The sequence below is a fragment of the Oncorhynchus mykiss genome, chromosome 5 (genome assembly GCF_057628025.1).
Source record: "Oncorhynchus mykiss isolate SJ-2025 chromosome 5, ASM5762802v1, whole genome shotgun sequence".
Classification (NCBI taxonomy): domain Eukaryota; kingdom Metazoa; phylum Chordata; class Actinopteri; order Salmoniformes; family Salmonidae; genus Oncorhynchus; species Oncorhynchus mykiss.
In genome coordinates this window covers 23,059,062-23,085,176 of record NC_143026.1, presented here as the reverse complement: position 1 = coordinate 23,085,176, position 26,115 = coordinate 23,059,062, and the positions used below count along the sequence as shown (strand labels likewise).

General features: G+C 43.1%; 2 protein-coding genes across 12 annotated transcripts; both read left to right on the top strand.

Moving 5' to 3' along the window:
* Window positions 1–56: 56 nt before the first annotated feature.
* On the top strand, window positions 57–10,547 carry tia1 (TIA1 cytotoxic granule-associated RNA binding protein). 10 transcript variants are annotated; one of them, XM_021602127.3, is made up of 12 exons: window positions 57–359; window positions 1,772–1,868; window positions 2,942–3,040; window positions 4,441–4,495; window positions 4,742–4,829; window positions 5,489–5,564; window positions 5,813–5,921; window positions 6,060–6,155; window positions 6,272–6,356; window positions 6,581–6,719; window positions 7,046–7,194; window positions 7,485–10,547. In XM_021602127.3, exons 1-12 carry the CDS (start codon window positions 331–333, stop codon window positions 7,621–7,623), a joined length of 1,161 nt encoding a protein of 386 aa, XP_021457802.1. In that variant the 5' UTR covers window positions 57–330; the 3' UTR covers window positions 7,624–10,547. The 10 variants fall into 10 exon arrangements, with proteins under 10 accessions (XP_021457802.1, XP_090090319.1, XP_021457800.1 ...); XM_021602125.3 differs by having other exon boundaries at window positions 81–359; window positions 6,581–6,731; XM_021602129.3 differs by having other exon boundaries at window positions 93–359; window positions 7,049–7,194.
* Window positions 10,548–12,693: 2,146 nt separating this feature from the next.
* Window positions 12,694–17,980, top strand: c5h2orf42 (chromosome 5 C2orf42 homolog). 2 transcript variants are annotated; one of them, XM_021602124.3, is made up of 8 exons: window positions 12,694–12,830; window positions 13,241–14,472; window positions 14,585–14,698; window positions 15,242–15,346; window positions 15,456–15,563; window positions 16,546–16,646; window positions 16,836–16,998; window positions 17,099–17,980. In XM_021602124.3, exons 2-8 carry the CDS (start codon window positions 13,278–13,280, stop codon window positions 17,323–17,325), a joined length of 2,013 nt encoding a protein of 670 aa, XP_021457799.2. In that variant the 5' UTR covers window positions 12,694–12,830; window positions 13,241–13,277; the 3' UTR covers window positions 17,326–17,980. The 2 variants fall into 2 exon arrangements, with proteins under 2 accessions (XP_021457799.2, XP_021457798.2); XM_021602123.3 differs by having other exon boundaries at window positions 12,703–12,830; window positions 13,223–14,472.
* The last annotated feature ends 8,135 nt before the right edge of the window (window positions 17,981–26,115 follow it).

The following is a 26,115-nucleotide window of genomic DNA, read 5'->3' as shown; positions in this document are numbered from 1 at the left end:
GTTAATCAATCGTTGCATTACAAGTCTTATTTTGGTCATCGCGCCATCCTGCCAGTACTTTCACCAAAACCACAGTGCGCATGCGATGCTATACCTTAGCGATGCCGTATATCCGCTCTCTTTCTCCGCCATTTTATGTCGCTTTTCTATTGTTCATAATTGAAGTTAGCAGGGGCGGCGGAGCAATTTACTGCGCATTAAAACATTTTTGGATATTGCTCAGTGGACATCAGCAAAATAGGGTAAAGGAGCAAGAATCCAAGGTCATCATAGAATACGACACACGTGGATTTTTCTCTCAGGGTTCGATCTCTACCTCGGTCGGAAAATATGATGGACGACGAAACACCCAAGACCCTGTATGTATGAATAGCGGCACGCTATTAGCTAGCCGAACGACCATTTATTTCAAGTATCAGTGCATCCGTCTTATGTGTCAATTGCATTTTCATATGATGTGGTTCATAATAATCATGTCAGTCATTTCTCTACCCCCCTGTTTATTAGCTAGCTAGGACTGAGCCAGCCGGTTTATGATGGAAATGCACTGGCTAATAGGCTAGTTAACTAACATGTCAGACGTGTCCATTTTTAAGACAAAGGCACTGTAGCTACCAATGCTGTAGAAGAGAGAACATTGTTGCAACTTGCATAATTGTCTCTAAAGCCGCCTTTTTTAGATCTCAACATTTAGAGATATTGTGATGTTCTTGTTCGCCTATTGGTGTTAAATATACATTTAGCATATTTTGGTAATGTCATATTTGAGGAAGACTAACGTTCGCATGATTAGCAGGATAACTAGCTATCTTGCTTACTAACTCTTGTCGACAGCATGCCGGGCCTCTAAATTAGCTTCAGTATCATGCTGAACAATGCTGTTGTCGTCAGCCTTATAAACGTTACATTTCTACACCGGTGTCCATACAGTATTCAAGAAAGCACAACCTAACTGCAAACGTTGGCTATCTAGCTATACCTACACTGCTCGGCATACATCAATGATCAATAATAGTCGGACATCAATGTGTTGCTGTTGGCTACCTACCATACCTCTACAAATCTGAGATTCAGATTGGGTATGCCAGCTAGCTAACATGAATGTGTTAGTTGCAACTACGACACTGGCCATGCATGATAATGCACATATAGAAATTGTTGAATGCAATGTGAAAGCGCGGCCTAGTCCTCTCGGATGCCCAGATTCTGGGGCCTAGGCGCCTAATTTAGGAAATTCTAACTGAATGTTACTTACTCTATACATTTGTGTTAGTTTTTCTCTCGTTAGACACAAACTGCGACACTAACATAATCTGTCTTGAGAATGTTGCAAATATTATGTTCAGTAGCTGTAAAAGCCAGGTGTCTACTTTCCAAACAAAGCCGACTAACGTTACTTGACTGGTTTTGTATGGCACTGCCTTATGTTATGGTTTCAGTTTCACCTCAGTTGTCTTCATGTGGCCATTGTTGCTATATGGTGCCTTGCATGGGCTGGTATCCATTTGAAGATTTGAAATCCCAATATCTTAATTGTTAGCTGTGAGGTAGAATACACTGAGTTAAAGGGATAGTTCACCCCAAAATAAGAAACAATTCCAGACGGTTTATACCGCTGTACTTTGTCGATGGTGGTGAACTATCCATTTTAAATCCAGATCTTCACAACCACACTTCCTTGTCTATCAGGTAAGTGGAGCATTCGGAGTATCTTGTGTTTGCTGAGTTGATCCCAGGGTGTCCATGCTGATGTGTTGTCACTGTGCTGCAGGTATGTTGGGAACCTGTCCCGGGATGTGACTGAAGCCCTCATCATGCAGCTGTTTGGACAGATCGGCCCCTGCAAGAGCTGTAAAATGATAGTAGACGTGAGTCCTTCCTATTGGCTAGGAATGAACCTTCTCCAATCAGATTCAACTCAGAAATACTTACCACTGCACCATGTTTAGTCAGAACAAATGGGAGAGAATGTTTTGAAATGGAAAAACAAAAGAGCATTATGATTAGACTTGGAGCTGGGCGTTATGGACAAAATCCATATTGCAATAAATTGCCTGAATTGTGGTGATGGCAATGAATAGGATAAGTTTATAATATTAATGCGCACTGCAGTTTTTGTAAATTATCATTTAAACTACTACTACTAGTTTGATTGTTCTAGGCACCAATTGTCCCATTAACAATCACCTATATTAGATAATTTATTTCATTTCAAACTTCACATTTATCTTGTAGATGCTACTTATCTTAATGAACAATATCAGCAAAATGCCTGCGATAAGTGATTGGTATGGTCTGTCGATCATTTTCGGTCTAACGTCCCATCTGTATTTGCACTCGTTGAGAGGGGTACCACTGCTTCAAAAACATTTTCTCTAGTTTTGTCCCTACTGAGCGCCGACCATGACTAGGGGCCTATTCAGTGGTCTGCAACACATTGCAGATAGGAATTTAATGTATAAAGCCTAAAAAACAAATATGACCACACAATTCACTGTTCTACATGACAGGGATGTCTGTCCTACACACTATTGCTTTATCTGGCACCCACTGAAAGTGACCCAGGACTCACTAGCCAAATTAGACAGAATAGCTTTGACCAGTAATAGTCAGCTGCCAGTTTAAGAACACATTGTACTGTTGCGAGTTTTTCTTCTGGGTTTGATTTACATTGAGTCTGTCAAGCTAAATAGAGGGAAGATTGTTTGGCCAATCTGTAAATGATGAAGAATGATAATGGATTTGATTTGTATAGGCTAACTGGAGTATAAAATGCTTTACATTTGAATTGTTTTTATTTAATTAGGCAAGCCAGTAACAAATTCTTATTTAAGGAGGGAGACTCAACTAGACTGACATTTCACAAGGGTAGGATGAAACGGTGGGCAGGTCTGGTGTCAAAGGTAAAGTCCCTGTTCCTGTCCCCTGTTCCCCCCCCCAGACGGCAGGTAATGACCCATACTGCTTTGTGGAGTTCTACGAACACAGGCACGCTGCCTCGTCACTCGCAGCCATGAATGGTCGTAAAATAATGGGTAAGGTAAGCTATCGTATCTACAGGGTGAGTCTGGTTGGGTCGGCTTGGGGAGGGGAAGGAGGAGAGGGTTGGCCTACTTGATGTAGGTCTGGAAAGGTCAGATTGGCGCAAGCAATATGGCGGCCCTATGAGGAATGGTTAGGGGTGGGGTTGATTTGGGACTGAGTCTCATTGACTGGGTATCACACTGAATCATGTTATCAGTTCAATCTCAACAGTTGCCATTAAACATCAGGGAGTATGACATGCATGGAATGTTTCCTCATTGAGCAATAATACCGCAACACCAGAATTTATTATAATTTTTAAAATATAAGTAGGCTACATTTGAATGGTCTTGCAGCATTCCTTACAACGGTAGGCTACTTTGTTCTTCACCCCGAAATCTGTCTCCATTCCTCACATGTCTAATGATAGCCCAGATAAGACTACATATTCCACACAAATGTTGTGTAGATGCCATTTTTAAAATAAATTAGGATCAATCTCTAATTAATGGGGAAGTTTGACATTGGCACCATCGAATTCAGTCATATTACATTCTTTCCCATTCATTTGGGTTTGAAGCCAGCAGATCTCGCAATGTAAATGAAACGTCTGGTTCATTTGACCTGGGGGAGATACTGAATGAAGGAGCGTGGATGACGGATTGCACTTGAATTCAAACACTATGAAACTGCTGTTGATACGATGTTATGGATTTATTTATTTTTTGCTAGCTACTGATTGGGCACCCTGGCCACCTGACCCTGGCCATCCCAGATTGGTTGTAGCTAATAGGCTTACTACTCTACATACTATTTAATCCTACTGGTAGAAACAGCTTCTGGACGTCACCCATGTACAGTTTCATGCTCAGAAGACAACTTGGCATAGGCAATTAATATTGGCAGCATGTCCAATGACTTTAAACCTGGTTGGGTTGTGTAATCTTTCTAAGTAGTGTCCCCCATTGACCGGTTTCAAATAACACTCCTATACTTCTACCCTTATTTTTCTGTACAATGTGTTCTTTTGCAAAAATCCTTTGCATAAAGAATCCAAATAATACTATTTATATCTTTAAAGACACATTCAGTTGAAAATATTTTATCCTCAACAGGTATTGAAGGACCATTTGAGGAGTAATACAAGTTCGTAAAATTCACTTGTTTGTAAGTCCCTTGTTATTTGGACCTTTTTTTAACTTCCTAGACGTTTTGTTCCAAATTTGATTGATTAGACGGTGAGACTGAATTGTGACGTAGTCTGAGTGTGACCAGGCTTTCCCTCTATCACTGGTGTGACTACAACAAGCCCTCTAATAGGCTGACAGACGCGTGCTGTACAAGTAAGGCTTGCTTTTCACCCCTCTTTCCATCCCCCTCTATCTTTTTCTCTTTCCATCTCTTTCTCTTCTTTAGGAGGTCAAGGTGAACTGGGCCACAACCCCTAGCAGCCAGAAGAAAGACACAAGCAGTGAGTACTATCTCTATTTATACTTTGACATGCACTGTACCTAACTGTGTTAAAGGAGTAGTGCCTATATAAAGCATGGAAACTTAATAATTATTCAAATGTGGCTAGACTTTGTGTATGGGGCATTTAGAGCACACTTGTGATATCCAAGATTATTCCAAGAATCGTTAGCATGGCTGCCTAAAATGAGTTGACTTTTTGTCATCTTCAAAAATGTTTTATACACATGGTTCTGTTTGCGTTCAGATCACTTCCATGTTTTCGTTGGAGACCTCAGTCCTGAAATCACCACGGATGACATCAAGGCTGCTTTCGCCCCCTTTGGGAGGATATCGTGAGTGTTCTCTGTTTCTCCCTACCCCAGTTGTTCTCTGTTTCTCCCTACCCCAGTTGTTCTCTGTTTCTCCCTACCCCAGTTGTTCTCTGTTTCTCCCTACCCCAGTTGTTCTCTGTTTCTCCCTACCCCAGTTGTTCTCTGTTTCTCCCTACCCCAGTTGTTCTCTGTTTCTCCCTACCCCAGTTGTTCTCTGTTTCTCCCTACCCCAGTTGTTCTCTGTTTCTCCCTACCCCAGTTGTTCTCTGTTTCTCCCTACCCCAGTTGTTCTCTGTTTCTCCCTACCCCAGTTGTTCTCTGTTTCTCCCTACCCCAGTTATCTCGGTTATGCTTATTCAAAAACACGACAAAGATATGTTCCTTCAATCGTGAATGTTATTGATTGAACACGAGAACAAGCAGCATTCATCTGTAAAATATGTTCTCTACAGGTCTTTTTGGAGTATGTCTCTCAACAAGCAGCTAATGAAATACTAATCACAGCACTTCTTAGTATCATACTTATCATCCAGTGCTTTACAGCAACGTGGGGCCGAAACCTCCCTGGACAGAAACCCAGTTAGTTGGTGGCAAGGAAAAGCTTCCTAGAAACACAGATGGATCAGTTGGCAGAGGCCATAACTTCCTGTTGTCTTGCTAACCGTAGTCTCTGTCCACAGTGATGCTCGGGTGGTGAAAGACATGGCTACTGGCAAATCTAAAGGCTATGGCTTTGTGTCCTTCTTCAACAAATGGGTGAGTGCCCGCCCCCTCCCAACCTCCACTTACTGTGCTGCATCTGGGGTTTGTGGCTTGCAAGAAATCATTAGCATCGGAGCAGTGTGAGACTCCATTCCTTTTTTGTGTCCCCCCTCAGACGTCACCCAGCAATGTTTAGCCACTTTGAGCTATTGAGTTTACATGGGTGAAGACGAGATTTAGATTCTATGTTACACCATTATTACTATCACTATGCATAATAAATGGTATGCCTTTGTGTGTAGGATGCAGAGAATGCCATCCAACAGATGGGAGGTCAGTGGTTGGGAGGACGGCAGATCAGGACTAACTGGGCCACCAGGAAGCCCCCTGCGCCCAAAGCCACCTACGAGAGTGAGTTAGACACAACAGTCTAAAGAAGGACTCGCGCGCACACCTGCTGGCATCCGATTTGGGGAAAAATGTATGAAAAAAAAATTGGCAGATTTTTTTCATTCATGTTTTAAATCAACCTTCTCCCCTGTGGAGCAGCAAACACCAAACACCTGTCGTTTGAAGAGGTTGTGAACCAGTCCAGTCCCAGCAACTGTACCGTCTACTGTGGAGGTGTCACAACAGGCCTCACAGGTCAGAACCTCAAGACAATCTGTACTATGGAAGTCACAACATAACTTGCAGGTTATTTAGATGGAATATGTGATGTCATTGGTGACCCCATCCTTACTGATGTACCTTGTTTCCAGAGCAACTGATGAGGCAGACCTTCACCCCCTTCGGTCAGATCATGGAGATCCGAGTTTTCCCAGACAAAGGCTACTCATTTGTGAGGTAAGTCCATGCACATTGTCTACAGAATACACTGTTACAGAATCCCGTATTCCCACAGAGTAACCCAGAATCAAAGCAAAACCTGGTCATCTCCAGGTGAAAACGTGGAACTTTTCACTGCTGACCAGGTGTCTGCATCTCTAGTTCGATGGGAAGAGCCCTGATGGTGACCTTGAAGTTGTTCGGGAGATTTTTACTCTCACCTGCGTCTCTCCCTGGTATAGGTTCAACTCCCACGAGGGAGCGGCCCACGCCATAGTGTCAGTGAACGGGACGTCCATAGATGGTCACGTGGTGAAGTGTTACTGGGGGAAAGAAACCACAGACATGGTCAGCCCCATGCAGCAGGTACAGATGCCTCAGGTAAGACCACAGGTAACAGCACTTCCTTTCTCATACAACATCCTTTACACTCTCTTAGATATAATACATGTGTAATAACATGGATATGATATACACATGGATATGATATACACAACATGGATATGATGTACACGTGTCATAACATATCTACGATATACACGTGTAATAACATATCTACATGCTCAGCTTTAGGGGCTTGATGTAGCAGTTGCCCATAAGCACAGAGCAAAGTGGGCTATCTAAGTAAACAGAAAAACATAGTGGACCCATTTTGATCTAATAGTTCATCAATTACATAGTTTGAACCCTAAGTGTTGTCTCCACAGCAGAACAAAATAGGTTTTGCAGCACAGCCCTACGGCCAGTATGCCCAGTGGTACGGTAACGCCCAGCAGATTGGCCAATACGTCCCAAACGGGTGGCAGGTGCCCACCTACGGAGTCTATGGACAGGCCTGGAACCAGCAGGGATTCAAGTGAGTACTTGTGGACTCCTAGAGGGAAGGGAACAAGGTGTTTGAAGGAAATGCAGCCCAGATGTCAGGAGACTTGTATAACATTTCAGCCCAGATGTTGGGAGGAGACTTGTTTAACATTTGTGGCCCTTGAAGATGAATCTGAACTTCTTGTTCATGTCGTTGCTCTCTCTCTTCATCCCTCTCATGACCTTTACCCTCCTGCCCTTTAACCATCACCGATTTTGGGTTTACACCTTTCTCTCCCCATCCTTCACCTATCCTCTAACCTCCATGTTGTCTCTGTGTAGCCATTTACAGGCGGGTGCAGGGTGGACAGGCGTGGGAGCCGTCAGTAATGGTGGTGTGGTGGAGCCTGGACAGGGAGTCAATGGGACTGTGCTGGCCAACCAGTCCGGCATGGGCACCGCTGGCTACCACACCCACTGATCAGCGTTGGCCTGGCGGCTCAGAGTCGGCCTCCTACCCTCCACAACAGGGATCCTATACAGGGGGTGGGGGGCCAACATGTGCCCTGTCTTTTACAACATGATTAAGAACTCTATGACGGGGAGGGGGGGGGTTCCCCTGTCCGTCCCCCCCACCCAACCTGGTTTTTACATGTAAGTTTTATGGTGGAGAAGAGGAGGAAACGCTTGTGTGTCATTGGCGATAGAGTTGCCCAGTTGCCCAGTCCTGGTATATAAGATACACACGTGTGTGTGTGTGTATACAGTACCAGTAAAAAGTTTATTCCAGTGTTTTTCTTTATTTGTACTATTTTCTAGATTGTAGAATAATAGTAAAGACATCAAAACTATGAAAAAACACGCATGGAATCATGTAGTAACCAAAAAAGTGTTAAACAAATCAAAATACATTTTTATATTTGAGATTGTTCAAATTAGACATAATTTACCTTGACAGCTTTGCACATTCTTGGCATTCTCTCAACCAGCTTCATGAGGAATGCTTTTCCAACATTCTTGAAGGAGTTCCAACATGCTGAGCACTTGGCTGCTTTTCCTTCACTCTGCGGTCCAACTCATCCCAAACTATCTCAATTGGGTTGAGGTCGGGTGATTGTAGAATCCAGGTCATCTCATGCAGCACTCATCACTCTCCTTCCTGGTCAAATAGCCCTTACACAGCTTGGAGGTGTTGAGGTTTTCCTGTTGAAAACAACTTCGTCCCAATAAGCGCAAACCAGAAGGGATGGCGTATCGCTGCAGAATGCTGTGATAGCCATGCTGGTCAAGTGTGCCTTGAATTCTAAATAAATCAGACAGTGTCACCGGCAAAGCACCATCACACCTCGTCCTCCATACTTCACAGGGGAACCACACATGCAGAGATCATCTGTTAACCTACTCTGCGTCTCACAAAGACACTGCTGTTGGAACCAAAAATCTAATTTGGACTCATCAGACCAAAGGAAAGATTTCCACCGATCTCATGTCCATTGGTCGTGTTTCTTGGCCCAAACAAGTCTCTTCTTATTGGTGTCCTTTAGTAGTGGTTTCCTTGCAGCAATTGGACCATGAAGGCCTGATTCACACAGTTTCCTCTGAACAGTTGATGTCTGTTACTTGAACACTGTGTAGCATTTATTTGGGATGCAATTTCTGGGGCTGGTAACTAATAAACTTATCCTCAGTAGCAGAGGTAATTCTGGGTCAACCATTCCTCTGACGGTCCTCAAGAGAGTCAGTTTCATCATTGCGCTGGATGGTTTTTGCGACTGCACTTGAAGAAACTTTCAAACTTCTTGAAATTTTCCGCATTGACTGACCATGTCTTAACGTAATGATGGACTGTCATTTCTCTTTGCTTATTTGAGTTTTTCTAGCCATAATATGGACTTTGTCTTTTACCAAATAGGGTTATCTTCTGTATACCACCCCTACCTAGTCACATCACAACTGATTGGCTGAAAGGCATTTAGAAGGAAAGAAATTCCACAAATTAACTTTTAACAAGGCACACCTCTTAATTGAAATTAATTCCAGGTGACTACCTCATGAAGCTGGTTGAGAGAATGCCAAGAGGGTGCAAAGCTGTCATCAAAGCAAAGGGTAGCTAATTTGAAGAATGTAAAATGTTTTCTTTAACACTTTTTTTTTGTTTGGTTACTACATGATTCCATATGTGTTATTTCATAGTTTTGATATCTCCACTAGTCTACAATGCAGAAAATAGTAAAACAAAAAACAACTGGAATGAGTAGGTGTCTGAACTTTTGACTGGTACTGTATACATGCGTACACACACCCTACAACTGACTCATGAATCAAAGGACTATGCCATTTTTAATTAAAGTACTATTAAATGATAAAGACATATTTTGGATTTGCTTTTTCTCGTTGGTTTGTTTTGAACGATTTCCACTGCTGATATCGTTAAGAAACGAGCTTTGCCTTTTTTTTTTTTTTTTTGGGACTGTCATTTTAAAGAAATGTTTAAATCAATGACTCCATGGAATCATGTGAAATGTAAGAACCTTTTTTGTTTTTTATGTTTATAAAAAACGAATCAAATGGATGTCAACTGTTGTATTTTTTTAAAAATCTCAATATCTCAACTAAGAAACAATTGCAGGGATTACTGCCACTGTTCTTCTTTCTTTTTAAGGCAGACAAATATTGCACAATACTATTACTTAGTTACCTTTTCACAAAATTTGATGTTACACAAATTCTAGGTATTTTGAATTGTTTTGCATTCCACTTTTTTCCTGTTGAAACTTTTGTTTTAGGAGGGCGTACGTACGTATACTGTTTTGTATGTAAATAACCAAACAAAGTCTGTTCAACAGTTCTGACGCTGTATAAAGAGGAAGAAACCTCATGTTAATTATGGAAGCTTGCTTGCTTTTTGACGGCCAGGGCTGGGGATTTAAACTAGACTGGGGCATATTAGCATCACTGCTAAATGCTGGTCCATTACAATGTAGGGACAGTGCAACATTTGATTCTTCCAGGGGCCTGAGGAGAGCGAACGGCAGTGCAAAAATGATCTATACTGAAAAGTAATGTAGAATTAAAGTTATTCTGTGTATACAACCTAAATATTGAACTTTTTGGTGTTTTTTTATGACAAAGTAGTAAATAGTTATCAAACGTAAAAAATGAAACTTGAATGGATCATAATTTTGCACTGTGCCCCCCCCCCCCCCCCCATGGACTTGTTTAAATAATACAGTTGGATGAGACCCATTGTGTTGCCTTACTTTGAGTTAATTTAATTTTAACCAACCAATTTATCATAGAGTAGGCAGTGCCTAAGGATAGACCTTATGTTTTGGGGGTGGGGTTATGTTGCTGATGCTATAACGTGTTCTTGCTTTGTCCCATTAAAATGCTGATGCTTATAAACATTGCTTGCGGAAACGGATCATATTTCTATCTCCATCACACTTTTTGTTACTGTGTTTTTACAGGCTTGAGTTGAGAGTATTGTGAGAGGTGGTCCAGTCTTACAACGAAATGCTTTTTTGTTTACAATGAGCTTTCCTACTTGTATTCAGATCCATAGATTTTTGTCATCAGATAACACGTTTTGTAAGTAACAGAAACTGGAATTACAAGAGCAGGGCAGGCCTACATACATTACATACCTGTAGATCAGAAATTCAAACACAGTGTATGAACAACATAGAAACTACATGTCACTTGATTCTCTTCTCTGGAAAGGCCTTTCATCTCGGCCATGTGACCAACACCAGTAATGTATATACGCTGCCTTCACTTGCTAGTCGGAAATATCCGATTTACTAACTGGTTGAACACGCCAACCAGATAACTTGGGACATTTCCGACTTGCTATCTAGATCTGAATAGCATGTGAACGTGGCAACAAACATTGTATTGCTGATGCTATGTAGTGACCATTTGAGTGGCTTTGAAGCCACTGGTCAGCCATATTTTCACTCCCCAGTAGGAGCAGTCCTCCATAGGAATGCATTTTGTAATTTGACCTTTATTTAACTAGGCAAGTCATTTGAGAACAAATGTGTATTTACAATGACTGGGAACAGTGGGTTAACAGTGGGTTACTGCCTTGTCAATCTGCCCCTGAACAACAACAACTAACATTGACCAAAAACATATATACTTTAAGGACTTTTATATTTTTATGTATAGCTCACAATTTAAAAGCATTTGAATGAAGGTGTCTGTAATAGAATAAACGTGGCAAAAAACAATGTAGTCATTAAATGCATTTCTATAGAGCTCGCCAGTTTGTAGTCCTAAAACCCGGAAATTAGTTACCTCTGGTTCATTCAGAGAAAAATGAATGGGGAAAGAATAGGGGTTTGGGGATAAATGTCGAAAATAAGGTCTGAGGTTATCACTAGTTTATGAGATTATATACCTTTTGTTCTATGATATGTCAATAAATTAACCCGACCTTTTTGTATTATGAAGCCTTATGTGCTTTTTTAAATTACATAAATGCTTTAAAATTAACAAAAAGGTGACATCTGATGAAGATAATCCTAGAACAAAATGTATAAGATTTTATAAAGCCATATTCGGACAGAATACATTTTACTGGGGAGCTCAGGTAATGTAATTATGTCCACGAGCACGAATCACCACATCCCTAATTTAGTTTTGTCCGAACTGCCATGTCAGTAATTTTTATTTGTCAGGAAGGTTATTACCCCAGCCGCAAAAACCTACTGTTTTTCGGCAAACTCCCAAATTCTTATGATAATACTTATCCCGGCGAATCGTCATCCCTGTGTTTTTAGGGATTATTACAGAGTTTTTTAACTGGTGCTGCACCCAGTTTGGGTATGAACATGGGGAGCATATTTATGCTTAAAACAAAGCGATATGCACTAGCCTACAGATGAATGATCTGTTTTGTCACATTTAAACCTTTCTAGTGCCATACTTCTCTTTTAAAATATGACGTGGACGATATTGTGCCAATAAATTGATACATTGCTAAATACGTCAGGTCTGCATAGGTTACCGTTTATGGTTATTATTGATACGCATTTTTATTTTTGACTTTCTCCGAACTGAAGGCCATTAAGCCAATATTAGGTTATTCCTAGACATTTAAAATATCTTCACGCCTAGAAGAGCCTCTGAGTTTCCGTCATATTGAGAATGAGAAAACACCCCAAAATTACAGAGCAGTTTGGTAAAACTAATCCCCTCCTAATCGTCCACTGAAAAAAAACGGACATGTTGGGGTTATTATTACATAACCGACGTTCTATAGTAATACTAGTTCCATGAGAGTATGGTTTAAACCTGTTTTTACCACCACATTTATTTTCAGCATATATCCAAAAACACCATTCATATCCGCATAGGCTTTGTCCAGTGAACCTTTGTGGAGTTAGAACAATGAGCTAGTAATAGATCTTTGCTATCTGTGGAGTTAGTGCTATCAAAAATACGCCATTACTATTTTACAACCGTGGGGGAGTACCAAGATGGACGTGCGGTGAGTTAAACATCTACTTTATGTATAAGTCATTGTCCAACACCCTACCCAATCAGGATGCTCGTTACAGGCGCAATGCGGAGACACGGATGTAAGGAGGAATGGCGACGGTCGAGGAGAAGAGGAGGTTTGTGTATGAAAACTGGAACGACCATACAGCACCAGGATTATAGGTAGTGAAAAAAACACAGGTATGCATTCAGCTGTAACCAATCATGGTTCAAACACAGGCGTGGAGCAGTAGATTGCGATGCGTCTGGTATAATTATGGACGCATTTTACGCACCGTTATTGTTCACTTCAGGAACAATGTCATCCTACATAAATTGGCTTTTCTATTCCTTTCTTATCAAAGTTACATGTGTTGAAAAGTAACCGTTTTTTTTATGATAAATTATTTGTTATATTTTGTATTAAAACCCCCCCACTTATTTCTGATTACATAAGGAAACGCGAAACAGACCTACAAAGGCTTGACTGGAACAAAAGATTGCATTATGGCCTAAGTTATTTTTTGATCACATTGATTACAGTAATATCTACTTGCTGAAATTAGATCAGGCTGTATCGGTTCTCTTTTCAGACCTACTCTGTCTTCCAGACTTCAGGCCAACTGCCAGTGGAGACCGGCTGCCCAAATGGAGTCTGGTGTGGCAGTAACCTCACCTCCTGCATCGGTGGTTGCCCCGACACCCCACAACCTTTGCTCAAAGCAGAGAGAGAGTAGCAAGAAGACTGCTACCAGCACCAACCCCTCCTTTCTGTCCAATCTGGGCAAGCCCACCCTACGAGGGATCAGGAAGTGTCCCCAGTGTGGTGTTTTCAACGGCACCCGTGGGCTCAGCTGCAAGAACAAGGCTTGTGGAATTGTCTTCAGAGATGGGGGGGCTGTGGGGGGAGGCAGAGGGGCCAAGAGAGGGGCGATGGAGGTGGTGCGGGTGGTGATTGACGGAGGAGGGGAAGATGAAGAGGGAGATGAAGGAAGATGTGGTGAATCCTCAGGTGGAGGTGTGCAGGTGTTCTCTGTCTGTCAGCGAGTGAGAGGGGTGGGAGCGGCTGCAACACAGCGGGGGTTCATAGAGCTTGTCCCCACCGATACGGCCATTGCCACGAGTGAAGGGGCGACTCTGCTGACCCGGGTCAACATGGGCCGCTGCTTCCTGCCCACCTGTCGCCATGCCAACGGTCAAAGGTCAGGCCAGAGCCAGTCACAGCAGGCAGCTGTTCTGACCAACCCCCCCTCCAAGCATGGCTTGTCTAACTCCGTCACTCCCTGTGTCCACGTGAAGCAGGCCATGGAGTGCCAGGCGCAGGCCACCCCTCTCCCCCTGAAGAGCTCTATCCTGGAGGGGCTTCAGGCCTCAGCCGAGGCCAGGGAAGAGCTCTGGAGGTTAGCTACTGAGTCCCCGGGACCCCTGGTTCAGCGGGTGAACAAAGATACTCTGGTGGTGAAATGTCACAGTGGACCAAGTCATCCTCTGGGGCTGCTGCACCTAACTGTAGGCGCGGGAGGGTCTGCTGTTGGGGGGAAGGGGAAGGGGAAGGTCAGAGAGGGGGCTGTGTTTCAGTGTTCCTGTCAAGGAGGTGTCAGAGGAGGTACGGCAGGGGGAAGAGTGGCCGTGGAAACCTCCCAGAATGGGGATGGGGAGGTGAGAGGGTCCTCAGGTGGCGTCTCCTCTGGTGTCTTACCTGACTCCACCTCTCGGCCTGGTGCTGATGCTGGCCCTGCAGCTCCATACCTCTGTCTCCACTTCTATGCCTGTGTTTGCGCCTTCAGCAGCGACGAGAAACTGGCCTCAGAGTTCACAGGTTTCCTCAACTACAGCTCCAATGGTAGGTCCCTAGGAGAGGGATTGATGTGTGTGGTCTTTGTGTAATATTTCATGGTGTATGTATGTGTTCACTGCAGTACCTGTAGGAGACTCTGTTGTCATCTGTACTACAGGTGTACAACAGAATGCTGACTGCACAGTCCTCTGTGGCTCCAGCCCACCTCAGCTGCCTGAACCAATCACCGCTCACAAAACCAAGAGACTCCGCCTGGAAGAGCACCTCATTGGTGAGCTGCCCTGTCAATCACACTGTTCATCCTATAGAAGTGCGAGTGCCTCATCATGAAAATAGGATCTTTTTTATGTTCTTTGAAATCTGCCTGAGCACAATTTTTTTCTCTCGATCTGTCCTTCTCTGTGATCATCTATCCTCTTTTTCCTCTGTCACTCCTTTCTTCTTCATTTTCCCCTGTAAGTCCCTCCTTCCTTCTCTCTCCTCCCTCCATTCAGCTGTATGTCCTGTAGGGTGGGTAGAGCTAGGATGGGTAGAGGAGGCCTTGTCAGAGGAAACCTCCTGGTCATTGTGCTCCTGTTTCTATTGGGCTCAAGAACGCAGGTGCAGCCTGCCTGCCTCCTTTCTCTCTGTCGCTCTGTGTCTCAACCACTGCCTCTGTCCTGTCCATCTGTCCTCCCTTTCTGTCTCTCACGGCCTTTCTCACTGCCTTTCTGCCCCTTAACGGTATCCAATAAACCACAGATTCTTGAGCATTAAAAGGTCATATTATATTATTCTATCTCTTTTAATGAATTATGACTTGTGTGTGTGTCAGGGAGCAGTCAGCCTGTGGATGAGAGCCTGGTGACCCTGGGCTTCCAGCAGTGGCTAGCCAGCGTTACAGAGAGGATCCACCTGACCATGCACTACCAGTTTGATGGTAACACACACACACACACACACACACACACACACACACACACACACAGCCCTCTGTGCCTCTGTGTTTGTCTAATTGACGATGATGATAAAGATGTTGTTGTCTCCAGGTCAGCCGGAGCCTCTGCTGTTCCACATCCCCCATGTGTTCTTCAACGCCCTGCAGTATCGTCTGTCCCTGGGCTCCAAGAAGAGACGGCTGCCTAATGCTACCTCAGGTAACCCTTAACCCTAACCACAACCCAACGCCATCCCGAATTCAACCATAGTGAGCTCCTAAAGTACTGGGACAGTGACCCTTGTTTGTTGTTGTTTTGGTTCTGTACTTCAGCACTTTGGATTTTAAATGACACAATGACCATGAGGTTAATGTTCAGACTGTCATCTTTAATTTGAGGGTACCAATACTTTTGGTCCCCTGAAATGGGGGCAGTATGTACCAAAAGTGTCATAATTTCTAAACTGTTTCCTACCATATGGATGAAAATACCTTCAAATTAAAGCTGACAGTCTGCACTTAACCTCATAGTCATTGTATCATTTAAAATGCTGGAGTACAGAACCAAAACAACAACAAAAAATTGTCACTGTCCCAATACTTTTGGAGCTCACTGTATAACGCTTCAAATGAGCGTATTCTAACCCGAACAGCCTCGGACACCCAGGCTTCGTTTACATTGTTCCCAACTCCTGGGGAACTTGTCAGCCGAAAGATGCCAAAAATACGGTGGATTCTAGATGAATGCTAGTGACATATTGCCACCTATCAAATCAATCAAACATTTTGATTGGGTGGAGCTCCAAACAGAGGTTATGTTTCTAAAATATTTTCTGACTTGCAACAGGCTAACTAGCATACCATACAAAAAAGAAGGCAGAATAGGCTACTAAAATGTTGTCTAACCGGTAGGAAAAGAGGCACAATCAAAACTAGGAAAAAACAACTCATTTGAATTTCTACTCTGAGACAATCAAATGCGAGCCTGCACTCCCATTCAAATGCAAAATCCAATACTGAAGTTCTCCAGACCAATATTTGAGTCATCAAGATGAGATTTGGAAAGATGGCCTCACGAGACTAACCCTAATGCAACTACAGGTAAACCTTAACCCAACACCAAACATGACACTAAAGTAACCACCAGTTTTAGGCTGAGTTACGAGGGAAACACGTTTTATCTTTTTGTTTTCTTTGGTCAGCGTTTGTGAGGAATGATGATCTGCACCATGGCTCCTTCCCCAAGTACACCTGGCACATCACCAACCTGATGCAGGTGAAACGCATCTTCGACACCCCAGAGGTCAGCTCCCTCTTCTTCACTCCTCCCCATCTCCCTCCTTCATCTCATCCACTCACACGGTCTTCAGACTGCTCGTGTCATGAGCAGTCTGAACACAGGGTGTTGGTATGTTTTGGTCTTAGTCACTCTGTGACTTTCTATCTCACCATGCATCCTTCTCCCACTCGCTGTCTTCCTCTGTCTGTCTAGCTGCCCCTGGAGTTGAGCCAGAGTTTTGTGAAGAACAGTGATGGTTCCTACTCTCCGTTCCGCTGCCCCGAGCCTCTTCATCCTCACCCCACTGAGGGCTACAGCCGGACGGACAGATCCCAGGCCATACGACCCCTGGAGCTACGCACCTTTCTCCAAGTCGGTCAGTGTGTGTGTGTGTGTGTGTGTGTGTGAGAGAGAGAGAGCTGGGCTGGACTGCTATGTGTGATGTCATATGATCTGATTTGTTGTGATCACCACAGGACTGTGTACAGCGGATCAGAAGGATCCCACTCCCTTTGTGATCGAGTGGATCCCAGACATCCTGCCTCGCTGTCGCGTCGGAGAGCTCCGCATCCGCTTCCAGTATGGTCACCAGCACGGAGGACAGACGGAATACTGTGATGGAACGCCGAGACGCACCGGAGCGGGAGGGGGGACAGAGAGGGGGGGTTGCAAGTCATCATCAGAGACCTCCCTTCCCAAATAAAAAGTTCCACAGGCAACTGTCCCATGAGAAATCACTGGAGGATCTGTTAGTTAATAGTTCTGGGAATTATGAAAGTCTAGAGCATTGTTTTTAGATAGAGGGAGATGAAGGGGGACCAGTTTTTAGAGAGAGAATTGGGGGGGGGACATTTTGAGAGAAGGAAAGAAGAGATGTGAAAGAGTGCTGCTGATGGCCAAGAATTGTATTTTTTATATCACTGTTTGCACACTGTTTGCACACTCTTCTCCCAAAGTTACCCAATGTCCCTTCCATTGCAGCTAACATGGATTTGTGTTAATTCACGCTATTACATGACTTCTATGTATCAAATCGCAGGCGCTTGATAACATTAGCTACTCTGCAGAGAAGTAGCATCTGAATGTAATATCAAGTCATTGAGTTAATCAAATGACAAACGTGTGTGAGGCTTATGTGTGTGTCTGAAGGATTGTAAATGAATGACATCTGATTGAATACCCTTTGCATGTGTGTGTGCATTTATAAGTGGTGTATAATGAATAAGAACTTTCTGGTGTGTAGTGATCTAATTCACTGTCGAGTAGAAAATGTACATTTGTGCCCGTAGTTACTGAATAACATAATGGTTTGTTGTCTTTTTGTTTGTAGTGTAGATTAATACATGTATTGACTTTGAGAATAGACAGTCTTTCTTCTCTGAAAATCAACTTTTCTATTTCTTAGCTTCGCTCCCTCCCATCCTTTACATGAATTATTTTACTGATTAAAGAGTGTGCACACTTGTTGCTTTTTTTTCTGCCAAAGTGTTGAGCTTAGTCTTTGTCCACCAGGTGGTGACATCGGCTAACAATTTCACACCAGTGTTCTACAAACTGGACTAGTGCCAACAGAAGAGAGAAATTATGTTTTGCTTTATAGAAACGTAACTGTCCAACGTTTGGCCATGGCTCCATCCCCCGATGAACAGACAGCTCACTTCAATTACACACTCCTTCTCAGGATATTATCATAACCACACAGTCTCAGAATAAGATCCACTTTTACATGTACTAATTGATTCAGTTAATGCTCCTTAGTGAACCACATGCCAAATTAGTGATGTACGGAGTAGGAGGAGGACATTAGTGTATCAGAGGTGTGTGGGTGTCAGAACATCGATGGCTCCCGGCCCTATTCGTCCTCCCTCTCAGACCCCCGGGAGACAACCTCCACAAGAGTGTGTGACACTAAGCGAGAGAAGAGAAACATCCTGTTTGACAGCATGAAAGCGAGCTTGAAAGTTGGATGAGGATGAAGGAGCGGGCTGGAAAGAGGGAGAGGGAGGGAGGGAGGGAGAGAATTACATTGGTAAAAGAATTGGAGCGAAGGCCACATGTCAAGTAGAATATGATTCAAATCTCAGGGTCACAAAATTATTTTAGCTGGTGCGCAGTGTGTGTTTGTGTGCGCACTAGTGTGTATGTGTCCCTTAATGATGGAATTGTGAGGAGCCAGCGCTCTGTGACTGTGTGTGTGTGCATGTGTGTCTCTGTGTCTGTCAACGCCAGCCTACAGACACACTGAGACGACAGCTCTCTCTTAGCCTTGTTCTTCTCAATTACAGAGAAAATGAGTGTCAGTCTGCGCCTAAGCTATATAGTACACGGCTAAGGGTAAAAAACTAAATAGAATCCAAAGGGTGCTCACACTCAAACCATACAGGGAAAACCTGCAGGTGGTCGAGATGGAGATACTGTACATATTTATATTATTTAATACATGTTCAGGTACTACGTGCAACATTTTTTACACTTCCTTTGGACACTCCCTCTAGGTCCGTCAGCTTAGTCCAATCCAAGATGGGGAGCGAGCAAGTGCAGACTTCAGAGAGAGGAGTATTGAGACTTGAGATTCACCCACAGTCTAATTAAAGAACACTGAGACAATGAAGTAATTAGCAGATGTCAATCAGTACCTCTGAGACTCAATGGATCACTTAACTACTGACCTCTAAGGCCTGGCTGTCAATCATTAAACCAACCAACCCAATCACACATCACTCGCCTGCCAATACCACCTACTCTCTCTCCCTCCCTCCCTCCCTCACTGCCCTCTTTCTCTCTCTCTCCACCCTTCTCCCCCCTATCTCTTTTTGTCTCTCAGTGTCTCTCTCTCTGGAATGTTGTTGGTTACTGACGGGATGCTGGGTTCAGTGGTGACCCCACTCGTCCCTAGTTTGTACAATCCTCTCTGACCCTGTGTTCCTCGCTCTGTCCCATTACAGCACCATTTATCCGACCTGTTTTCCTCCATTGTAACCAGGCTTCCCACAGCAAAACAAGTTGAAATTCACTCATTTTATTAATATGCTTGTTGCCCTCATATTGTGCATCACATTGATGTATTTTACCATTTTATTTTTCAGGACAACCAGGGTTACAAGTAGAACACAAAACTATTTGACAAACAATTGCATTAAGGGCTTCTAAGCAAAAACCTGATAAGAATGTATTTATAAGACTACAGAAATGGTCTGCCCGATGAGAAATTAATATCTTACTCGTCAGTGAAAGTATGTGAGCTTATTACAGTATTATAGACACAATGTCCTGGGATTTCCTACGATCTTCTATGTAGAGGAACCCCTTACCTTCGAACAACTCTTGTGTGGCTTCTGAGAGTCAAGGGTGAGTACATGTACTAAGAAGAATGGCACAGCATATATGTTCAAAATTATAACATTAAAACCATTTATATTGTTGTGATGTTGTACTCTCATAAGGACCATTAGTATCCCAGTGAGCTTCATATGAGAGACATTTCTTCTCTTCTCTATTTGCTTGTTTCTCCCACTCAGACGTTGTGTCCAGGGTACAGTATTACTATAGAAGGTCATGAAGCCATGCATTGTCTCGTTCTGTTCAGCTTGGCTAATTCACTAATAGTATTAAAGTGTGGCATGTCTGGGATTCACTTGATCACAAAGGGAGTGGGATCCTTCTGATCTCCAGTACACAGTCCTTTGGTGATCACAACAAATCAGATCATATAACATCACACACACCAGTCCAACCCAGCTCTCTCTCTCTCTCACACACACACACACACACACACACACACACACACACACACACACACACACACACACACACACACACACACACACACACACACACACACACACACAAGTAGTGTAGTGTTGAGTGGCTGGGCTGAGTAGGGCTGTAAGTAGTTCCATCAGAGAGGAGAGGAGTCAGTAGCCTGAGGATACATGGGCCAATTATGGTCATAATTCTAATGGGACTGAGAGACTGGCAGGATGACTGATGAGAACTCTCTGCTCATTTACATGGCTGTGTAGCCATCATCAGACCTATCTAATGTAAGGCTGTTTTAATGGGAGACCTCTATTTCCAATGTAGTTACTATATATGGCAAAATTTAACTTGGGTATGGCCAATAAACTTGAACTGGAATATGGCAAGTAAACTATAACTTGTACTTGAACTAATACTAACCATAACTTACTCTAGTCCTCCTAACCCTTTATCACAAGACTGTCCTCCATGTCAACTTAGCAACAACAACATATAAACAGTTACCCCTTTAGGACTGTTCTCTAGTCACTTTTAGCCTTTTACCACTTTTTTGTAAAACCTCACACTCAGGGTTAGGCTGCAGTTACATGGGTAATCTGATCCCAGACCTGTGTTAGCGGCCACATTTTTGCTGTAGCCCCGAACAAAAACACCTGATTTAACTGTTCGAGAGCTTGATGATTAGTTGAATCAGGTGTGCTTGTCAAGGGCTACAATAAAATGTGTTTTGTTGGGGGTACTGGAGGACTGGAGTGGTGTAGAGAACGAAGGGGTGCAGTGTGCTGACGTGTGTCCCCATGCAGAGCAGAGCTGATAAGCCTCATGGTTAATGGTGTTAGGGCAGATTCCATTACCCCCTCCAGACTGCGCTCATTAAATAAACATCCCTCAGCCAGGTAGGCCGTCATTGTAAATAAGAATTTGTTCTTAACTGGCTTGCCTAGTTAATTAAAGGTTAAAAAAATAAATATGATCCAGACTGAGAGAGAGGAGGGCTGGAGAGAGGGAGGGAAGGAAGGAAGGAAAGAGGGAGAGAGGTGGAGGGAGGCAGAGTGTGAGGGAGTTAGGGAGGGAGAGGGGAGGGAGAGATAAACTGTTCTGTGATAACTGATGTACTACTACAGAGATATGGCAGATATAATGTCTGCCTCCCATAGTGTCCACTCCCTCACCCCCCTCTCTCTTCCTCTCTTTATTTCTCACTGCCCCACCTTTCTTATCTCTGTCCTCCTATATCTTCTCAGTTGCAGTCTGTTACCTCTTTTCTCTCTCTTTTCCCATCCCTATCTCCCTTTCTTCTCCCCTCTCTTTGCCTGGCACATCTCCTTTCCTCTCTCTCAGACCCTGTTTTGACCTTGTACCCAATGCATCCTCCTCTCCTCCCCTTCTCCTTCCCACTCTCCTCTCTTCCTCTATGAGTAATCTGTGCCGTGGCCCTCCCTCCATCCATCAGAGGAGTCTCATTGTTGTGACGTCTGGTTAATTCTGGTCTCATGATTTATCAAATTCTTATTACAGCTCGCTGAAAGCCTCATTCATTGTCCTGATGTATTGAAATGATAGTCCCAGTGTCGCTGCCAGAATCTCAACAAACTTATTTTTCTCCCTCCCTCCCTCCCTCCCTCCCTCCCTCCCTCCCTCCCTCCCTCCCTCCCTCCCTCCCTCCCTCCCTCCCTCCCTCCCTCCCTCCCTCCCTCCCTCTCTGTTTTATTATTCTCTTCTGCTCATCCTCATTCTTCTTTCTCTTTGTGCTTCTCGTCATTGAAGCTTTCTCCTTTTTCTTTCTTTCTTTCTTTCTTTCTTTCTTTCTTTCTTTCTTTCTTTCTCTCTCTCTCTCTCTCTCTCTCTCTCTCTCTCTGATGAAGGGACAAGTTTTGGGGTATAAGCACAGCTATCTAATCAACTCTCTTCCCTCTCTCCTCCCATCCATCAGTGAACTGGCGGCCCTGGGCCCAGTTTCCCAAATGCATCTTAAGGTTAAGTTCATCGTTAGAACGTTAGTAGGAACATTGCTAATTCCCAGAGCTGCAGTGCCACGGGAAGTTGGGGTGTTGAGGGTGCTGCAGCACCCCATGATAAATCAGAAAAAAAATCCCTCAAAATTTGTGCACTGGGCCTTTATTACTCTTGTATGATCCCCACCTCTTAACTTCTTATGGCTGGGGGGCAGTATTTATTTATTTATTTTACCTTTATTTAACCAGGTAGGCAAGTTGAGAACAAGTTCTCATTTACAATTGCGACCTGGCCAAGATAAAGCAAAGCAGTTCGACAGATACAACGACACAGAGTTACACATGGAGTAAAACAAAACATACAGTCAATAATACAGTCTAAACAATGTGTCTATAACAAAGTCTATATACAATGTGAGCAAATGAGGTGAGAAGGGAGGTAAAGGCAAAAAAGGCCATGGTGGCAAGGTAAATACAATATAGCAAGTAAAACACTGGAATGGTAGTTTTGCAATGGAAGAATGTGCAAAGTAGAAATAAAAATAATGGGGTGCAAAGGAGCAAAATAAATAAATTAATTAAATACAGTTGGGAAAGAGGTAGTTGTTTGGGCTAAATTATAGATGGGCTATGTACAGGTGCAGTAATCTGTGAGCTGCTCTGACAGTTGGTGCTTAAAGCTAGTGAGTAGTGTTAATCTTGGAGTAGTGTATTGAGTAGCTTGGATGAATAAGTTGCCCAAAGTAAACGGCCCGCTCCTCAGTCTAAGTTGCTAATATATGCATATATTATTAGTATTGGATAGAAAACACTCTAAAGTTTCTAAAACTGTCTGAATGATGTCTGTGAGTATAACAGAACTCATTTGGCAGGCAAAATCCTGAGGAGAAATCAAAACAGGAAGTGAGAAATCTGAGCTTTGTATGTATTCACCACAGTTCACAATGAAATCCCCTTGAGATATTAATGATGTTGCACTGCCTAGGGGTTCCACTAGATGTCAACCATCTATAGACATTTGAATGAGACTTCTACTGTGTGGTGGGAGTGAATGAAACTAGAATCTATCATTACTAAAGTTGCTTGTTATTTAGAACAGCTAAGTGATGCATTTTTTTCCGTTTCACTTTATTAAACATGGAATCAAGATGTTTATCTGTCTGACTGCGACCGCCTAACTTCAGAACGAAGTTGAATACAAGTACATAAAGTTGCTAAAGTCTTTATAATTGTTACAAACAAATGAAGGATGAAAAGATGCTTCAAATGAAAACCGAGGTTAACTACATGGGCCTATATATCTGAATCATATTGAAATCAATTTCATGTTCAATAAATGTAGTTCTATTTTGCCGATAGGCTTTGGTGTGTAATTTTTGCTTGAATATATTTAACGGACAGAGTTGACCCTTGTATTTCATTTTTAATTTTTGCACTATGTAGAATCACAGGACTCTAAACACTCACGCACACTGACGCGCCAACACACGCACGCACACACACACACACACACACACACACACTTAATTTGCACACAAACAAATACTTTGCTCACACACATAACATGCACACACATTTATCCGCCAGGTCAACCGTGATACAAGTCAGAATTCAACGTCCATCCATGTCTGAGGACGTTGGGAGATTACGTGGAAACCGGCCACTAGGGGCAACAGTGAGCGCTGTTTTCTTCAAGTAGGTTTGGGTTTTTCTAGGGGGTTGTGGACAGGAATGGTGGGGATGGCCTCTTGTGCCAAAGGTTGTATGTTCAAAACCTTAACCCTTACCTTAACCATTTGGAGTTAATGCCTAACCTTAAGATTTCGGAGTTAATGCCTTAACTTAACCTTAAATTTGATATTCGAGAAACATAGATGAATGTCTAATTCTGACATGAGACTGTGAGAGCTTATTGCTGCCATTTATACTGAAGAAACACACCCATACTATTATCATATACACTGCTGCTACTCTGTTTATCTGATGCCCTGAAGCCTAGTCATCTTACATATCTACCTCTATCCTGTATATAGTATGCTTACTTATTCTCATGTTTTTCTTATTTTTATTTATTGTGTGTTTTTGTCTACTTTATGCTAGACAAACATTTTCAGATCTTTCCATTGATTTTTAAGCAGATTTAAGTCAAACTGTAACTCGGCCACTCAGGAACATTCACTGTCTTCTTGGTAAGCAACTCAAGTGTATATTTTGCCTTATGTTTTAGGTTATTGTCCTGCTGAAAGGTGAATTAATCGCCCAGTGTCGGGTGGAAAGCAAACAGAACTCGGTTTTTCTCTAGGATTTTGCCTGTGCTTAGCTCCATTCCGTTTATTTTTTTATCCTGAAAAGTTCCCCAGTCCTAAACGATGACAAGCATACCCACAAGCATACCCTGTCTGGGTTGGCGCCCCCCCTTGGGTTGTGCCGAGGCGGAGATCTTTGTGGGCTATACTCGGCCTTGTCTCACGATGGTAAGTTGGTGGTTGAAGATATCCCTCTAGTGGTGTGGGGGCTGTGTTTTGGCAAAGTGGGTGGGGTTATATCCTTCCTGTTTGGCCCTGTATCATCGGATGGGGCCACAGTGTCTCCTGACCCATTCTGTCTCAGCCTCCAGTATTTATGCTGCAGTAGTTTATGTGTCGAGGGGCCAGGGTCAGTTTGTTATATCTGGAGTACTTCTCCTGTCTTATCCGGTGTCCTGTGTGAATTTAAGTATGCTCTCTCTAATTATCTCTTTCTCTCTTTTTTTCTCTCTCTCGGAGGACCTGAGCCCTAGGACCATGCCTCAGGACTACCTGGCATGATGACTCCTTGCTGTCCCCTGTCCCCAGCTGCTCCAGTTTCAACTGTTCTGCCTGCGGCTATGGAATCCTGACCTGTTCACCGGACGTGCTACCTGTCCCAGACCTATTATTTGACCATGCTGGTCATTTATGAACATTTTAACATCTTGGCCATGTTCTGTTATAATCTCCACCCGGCACAGCCAGAAGAGGACTGGCCACCTCTCATAGCCTGGTTCCTCTCTAGGTTTCTTCCTAGGTTTTGGCCTTTCTAGGGAGTTTTTCCTAGCCAACGTGCTTCAACACCTGCATTGCTTGCTGTTTGAGGTTTTAGGCTGGGTTTCTGTACAGCACTTTGAGATATCAGCTAATGTACGAAGGGCTATAGAAATAAATTTGATTTGATTTGATAAGCCAACAACATGCTTGAAAATATGGAGAGTGGTACTCAGTGATGTGTTGTATTGGATTTGCCCCAAACATAACACTTTGTATTCAGGACAAAAAGTTAATTTCTTTGTCACATTTGTTTTGCAGTTTTACTTTAATGCCTTGTTTTAAACAGGATACATGATTTGGAATATTTTTTGGATAATTTGGATAATATTGGGGAGTAACTATAATGTTGTTGATCCATCCTCAGTTTTTTTCTTTCAAAGCCATTAAACTCTGTAACTGTTTTAAAGTCACCATTGGCCTCATGGTGAAATCCCTGAGCGGTTTCTTTCCTCTCCGGCAACTGAGTTAGGAAGGACACCTGTATCTGTAGTGACTGGGTGTATTGATACACCATCCAAAGTGTAATTAATAACTTCACCATGTGATATTCAATATATATTTGTTTATACATCTACCAATAGGTGCCCTTCTTTGCAAGGTATTGGAAAACCTCCCTTGTCTTTGTGGTTGAATCTGTGTTTGAAATTCACTTCTTGACTGAGGGACCTCACAGATAATTGTATGAGTGGGGTACAGAAATGAGGTAGTCAATCA

Excerpts from the sequence above, each read along its gene's own strand:
- tia1 (XM_021602125.3), top strand. The coding sequence starts at position 331 with ATGATGGACGACGAAACACCCAAGACCCT. Across the intron at positions 3,041-4,440 it reads GTCGTAAAATAATGGGTAAG|GAGGTCAAGGTGAACTGGGC; the intron begins GTAAGCTATCGT and ends TCTCTTCTTTAG. Across the intron at positions 6,732-7,045 it reads TGCCTCAGGTAAGACCACAG|CAGAACAAAATAGGTTTTGC; the intron begins GTAACAGCACTT and ends TTGTCTCCACAG.
- c5h2orf42 (XM_021602124.3), top strand. The coding sequence starts at position 13,278 with ATGGAGTCTGGTGTGGCAGTAACCTCACCTCCTGCATCGGTGGTTGCC. Across the intron at positions 14,699-15,241 it reads CCTGGAAGAGCACCTCATTG|GGAGCAGTCAGCCTGTGGAT; the intron begins GTGAGCTGCCCT and ends TGTGTGTGTCAG. Across the intron at positions 15,564-16,545 it reads GCTGCCTAATGCTACCTCAG|CGTTTGTGAGGAATGATGAT; the intron begins GTAACCCTTAAC and ends TTCTTTGGTCAG.